General features: G+C 42.2%; 1 protein-coding gene across 6 annotated transcripts in view; it reads left to right on the plus strand.

Annotated features, from left to right (window-relative positions):
- CFAP92 (cilia and flagella associated protein 92 (putative)) overlaps nt 1–5,478 on the plus strand; it is an 83,419-nt gene that overhangs the window by 16,608 nt on the left and 61,333 nt on the right. For 5 of the 6 annotated variants that reach the window (XM_040463711.1, XM_040463715.1, XM_040463714.1 and 2 more), the window contains 2 exons: nt 292–367; nt 1,700–1,821. In XM_040463711.1, the coding sequence (XP_040319645.1) occupies nt 292–367; nt 1,700–1,821 (198 nt within the window). The remainder of the gene's footprint in view (nt 1–291; nt 368–1,699; nt 1,822–5,478) is intronic. The other variant, XM_040463713.1, reaches the window with a different exon arrangement.

The raw sequence follows: 5,478 nt of genomic DNA on the forward strand, positions 1-5,478 counted from the left end.
TCTGTCTCTCTCTGTCCCAAAAATAAATAAACGTTGAAAAAAAAATTTTTTTAAAAAGAAATTAGAGGCCTTGTCTTGCCTCCATTTGTCCAAATAACTAATTATTTACAATTACATTCACTCATTTACTCATTCATTATTAACTAATCTTTTTATGGAATGCTCACCACACACCAAGCCCTCTATCTGATGACTGGCATTGCAAAATGGGTCAAGGGCCCTCATTTCTTAATGAACTAGAATGGGACAAGAAGTCCATTTACTAATAAATATTATCCGATTCTCACTCAGCAGAGCCTGAAACTTTTTCCAAGAGCTCCAAGGAATATGAAAAGGCACTCCGAATGGATGATCTTGGCACAGTTCGGTAAGGATGGACCCATGTTATTTTGGGGAGTGGGAGTGGAACCCCCTCTTGTACTGGCCCTATAAACTCTCGCCAAGAGTTATGTGGGTTTTAGTAACTTCAGTTAAGTCGGAACTCATACAATCCAGGTGAAATTAAAGGAATAGAGAAAGGAATGGTTGTGTTTATGGGTGTAAACGTGTACTGTACTTTTGCATGTGTAGTTTATCTCACTTAATCCTCATCATGGTCACTCTGTGAGGTAGTATTACTATCTCCATTGTCTTCACAAGCTAACAGAGTGGTGGTAAAGCAATTTGCACAAAGCTTTAAAATTGGAATTCTTTGGAATCTTGGGAGTGTTGGTAAAGCCAGGACCCCATCCCATACCTTTGGATCACCAAGTCCACAGCCTTTCCTGCTGAGTGCAGTTGCTCTTGGAGCCTAAGAAGGATATGGAGAAGGAGATTCCTTGGATGCTGTGGGGACCAGGGTGGAGGCCCAGCTGGTGGCTTGAGAGAACAGGATGGGGAGAACCCAAGAGACCATGTCATTAAAAAATCTCAATTTTTAGGGGCGCTTCTGTGGCTCAGTTGGTTGAGCATCTGACTTTGGCTCAGGTCATGGTATCACAGCTCGTGAGTTCGAGCCCTGCATCGGGCGGGCTCTGTGCTGACAGCTCAGAGCCTCGAGCCTGCTTCAGATTCTGTGTCTCCCTCTCTCTCTGCCCTTTTCCCACTCGTTCTGTCTCTCAAAAGTAAATAAAAACATTAAAAAAAATTTTTACAAAATCTCGATTTTTAAAAAATTGTTTTTTTGCATTGAATTTATGCGTTAATTTGGGAAGAATTGACATTTTTACATTGAGAAGTTCTCCTGTCCATGATCATGGTATACCTTTTCACCCAATTCAGTTCCTTCTTTATGATTTTTAATAGAGTTAAAAAATTTTTCTTCCTATAGATGTTGGATAATTCCTGTAAGCGAGTTCCTGGATGTTTTTAGAGTTTGGGTGCTTTTATAAAAAATATAATATTTTCCTTAATGTCTCTGGTTGGTTAGAAATTGATAGTACAAGTGTGGTCTGCAGAGCAACAGCATCAGCATTCCTGGGAACCTGTTAAAAATGTAGAATGTCAGGTCCACTCCAGGCTTACTGAACCCTAACCTGACTTTTATTTAACAGCATTTTCAGGTGATTCATATGCACAATGAAATTTATGAAGCATTGGTTAGAGAAATACAGTGTCATTTAAAAAAATCTGCTCACATTTGGTCCAGTAAATAGATTCTTAGGTCTGGTCCCTGATTTTTTTTCACCTTCATTTATTTTTCTCTTTGTGAATTTTCTAGATGGAGTACTTCAAGAGAACCAACTGTTTATTTGGAGACAGCAGCTGGGATGGAGATGAAGGAATTAATGGAGAGATCATTTAGCAGTTTAACAAACATAGTAGAAAAGCAAAAATTTCAAAGTAAGTTAGGATGGGATTTTGGAATTTTATAACATAACTAGACTTGGAAGAATTATGAAATATTTCTTTTTTTTATATATTTTAGAGAGTGAGTGCACACGAGTGGGGGGAGGGGCAGAAGGAGAGGGAGAGAGAGAAAATCTTAAGCAGGCTTCATGCCCTGTATGGAGCCCAACATGGGGCTCGATCCCACGACCCTGGGATCATGACCTGAGCCAAAATCAAGAGTCGGATGCTCAACTGACTGAGCCAACCAGGCACCTGGGATTATGAAATATTTTAAATTCAGAATACTTCAGAAAGATTCTTTGAAATCTGACCAAATGTTACTCAAAAGTAAAAGAATACTACATACACATTCAACTTACCCCATTCTTTCTCACCTCAACCAGCCATCCCTACCACCCCATCCATCCATTCCAACCGACCTCATCCCATTCAGTTACCTGCGTGATCCCACCCATCCACACTGCATCCCCCTTCCACTCCACCAATGTTTCTGTTCTCCTGACTCATGCTGTCATGAACATAGGAAGCATGAAAATCTCTAATGTTGATGGAGACTTTCTAATAAATAATGATAGTCCTATGTGATAGATGCTGTGGTAGGGTAGGTAGGCATGTTGGGGAAGCACAAAAGAGTTGGGGTTATGGAAATAATCTTGGAGGATAAGTTATTTGCTTCTTATGGTGGAATAAGGGAAATAGCATTCTAGGTTACAGGAACTGCTCATGCAGCTGCTTGTAATCTTAGTGACAGACAAGAGGCAAAGTGTTGTTAGAAGCCACTAAGTGGACCTGTTCATTCTTGACCTTGTTCTCCTCACCAGTTTTTCAGTAAGCAGTTGGGTTTCCAGTATGAGGTGGGATATTCTAGAACTGATGCACTTGCTACTTCTGGGATGGCCTACTTCCTGTTTGTTCAGCTGTAACTGCTACAGATCATTTCCTTAACTCTCTATCAATTAATCTGCTTTTCCTGGTTCGCATTCAACACTCTGAAGCTGGGGGAAGAAGTGGCTGCTTGAGTCGGCTCTCTGCCAGGCGTCAGAAACACAGTTGTTCATGTTCCTATTTTTAAGGCCCTAAAAGTCTAGTCAACACTTTCACATCGGAACACCTTCAACTCTGAGTTTTCTCTTTTTCAGATTAAAGAGGCTTGCTCAAAAAAAAAATTTTTTTTAACGTTTATTCATTTTTGAGAGACAGAGCAGGGAGGGGCAGAGGGAGAGGGAGAAACAGAATCCAAAGCAGGCTCCAGGCTCTGAGCCCGATGCAGGGCTTGAACTCACGAGCCGTGAGATCATGACCTGAGCTGAAGTCGGATGCCCAACCAGCTGAGCCACCCAGGCGCCCCCAAAGAGACTTGCTTTTTAAGAAAATATATTTATTTATTTATTTTGAGAGAGTGTGAGAGAGCCCTCCTATGGGCAGGGGAGGGGCAGAGAGAGAGGGGGAGAGAGAATCACAAGCAGGCTCCATGTTGTTAATGCAGAACCTGATATGGGGCTTGATCCCATGAACCATGAGATCATGACCTGAGCCAAAATCACGGGTTGGCCACTTAATCTACTGAGCCACCCAGGTGCCCCTAAACAGCCTTGCTTTTGAAAAATATTCTTTAAGCATTTTAATGAGCTTTTCACACCCTCCTTATCACTTTGTAAAAGTACACAGTAAAATACAACCACAGCTTTCTTGAGAAAGAAAAGTTTACAGATAGAGTTTGTCTCCTTTACACCCTGTGCTTTTAAGAAGCATACCCTGTCCTGCAGATAAATTGGTGTGACCCTTCCCTGCCACCCCTTTCTTTCTGACACATTCATACAGCATTGTAATTGATTTTTATTTTTGTGAGTCACAGAAATGATTTCATACTGTACATATCTTCCTGCACCTTGCTCTTTGCATTCAGCTTGATTTTTGAGATATTCGTGTCCATATACCTAAGTCCAGCTCCTTCCTTGGAACTTCTGTAGAATACCCCATTAGATGGACGTGCCATCCTTCACCCATGTAGTCCCTACTGAGGGACATTTGAGTTGTCTCCAGTTTCCTGCTGTCACCAGTGCGGTGACAGCGAGCACTCTTGGGTAGGTCTCCATGTGCCCGTGCCAGAGAGTCTAGGGCATTTGCCCAGAGGGATCACAGGGCATGGGAAATGCACGTGGACCTCCTCAGGAGGTATTCAGGTTTATTACTCTCTGGGTGGTACCAGTTTGCTCTCTGGACAGAAGTCCTGAGAATTCCAGTTTTTCCATGTCATCAGCCGTGCTTGGTGTACTCAGGGCCTTATTTCCTGATTCCCAGTGGGGTTGAGAACATCTCATGTGCCTATTTGGTCACCGTCTTATGTGATTTGGCTATTGCAATTTCTTTGCTTATTTTTCTGTTGGGTTTTATATTTTTTTCCTAGCGATGGGTAAGCTTTATTTCTGACATCTTCTGGATAATTATGCATTGTCAGTTACATGCACTATAAACATCACAGCCCGCAGTCTGCAATTTACCCTGTTACTTTATGTGTGCTGTTTTGTTTTGCACACCCTTTATTTGACTATTCCTTTCTAGTTTGTACTTTTGGTAATGTTTAAGAAATCCTTCCTTGGGGTGCCTGGGTGGTTCAATTGGTTAAGTGGCCAACTTCAGCTCAGGTCACTATCTCACGGTCTGTGAGTTCGAGCCCTGAGTCGGGCTCTGTGCTGACGGCTCAGACCCTGGAGCCTGCTTCGGATTCTGGGTCTCCCTCTCTCTCTGCCCCTCCCCTGCTCACACTCTACTCTGTCTCTCTCTTTCAAAAATGAATAAACATTGGAAAAAAAAATAATATCATTTCTCATCCAGATGTCAATAGAGTCTTCTCTGTATTCTCCAAATGAGTTTGAAGTTTTTGTTTTCTATCATTAGTCTGCAATTCATTTTGCATATGGCATGAGATGCCTGATAATTTCATCTGCCTCCGAATGGATAGTCAATATAATTAACCGACTGATCCATCCTTTCCTGCGATCTGAAATGCCACCTCTGGCATCTATTAAGTCCCTCTATGCTAGCAGATGTATTTCTGGGCTTTCTAAGTTCTGTTCCCTTGGTCGTTATATCACAGAACAAATAGCTCATGGTTTTAATTACCATAGAAATATATTGGTAAAAAATTATTGTCTCCTTTTTAATCCCTGGATCTGAGCTTGGCACAGAGCTGAGTATTTTATGTACCTTTGCTCATTTCCTCTTCTCAACACCCTACAGGGTAAGCACTATAGCTCCCATTCTACAGATTCTACAGATCGAGGCTCAGAATGATTACGGAGGGGGAGACCTGGTTCTGGAACTTTGGTGGTTCAACTCCGAAGCCCAAACCTCAACCCTACACTGTGGTTAAAGGCTGACTTGGGGGAGAACTTTGGTATGTGATGGTGCTGTGGTCATCATCCAATCTTAGCCCCCTTCTGCCCACGTTCTTAGGTAGGAGAGGCTGGGAGGTCACATTCTTCCTGAATGTAACTGATAACTGGTCTGCTATCTACATTTAGACACCTCTTCTGGTTGCTGGGGAACGGCAGCACCAAGGACAGCCTCTGCCTTCAAGGATCTTCCAGAACCTACCTACCTTTCTTTCTTTCTTTCTTTCTTTCTTTCTTTCTTTCTTTCTTTCTT

The sequence above is a fragment of the Herpailurus yagouaroundi genome, unplaced genomic scaffold, assembly GCF_014898765.1.
Source record: "Herpailurus yagouaroundi ecotype Mexico unplaced genomic scaffold, PumYag 419, whole genome shotgun sequence".
Lineage (NCBI taxonomy): Eukaryota > Metazoa > Chordata > Mammalia > Carnivora > Felidae > Herpailurus > Herpailurus yagouaroundi.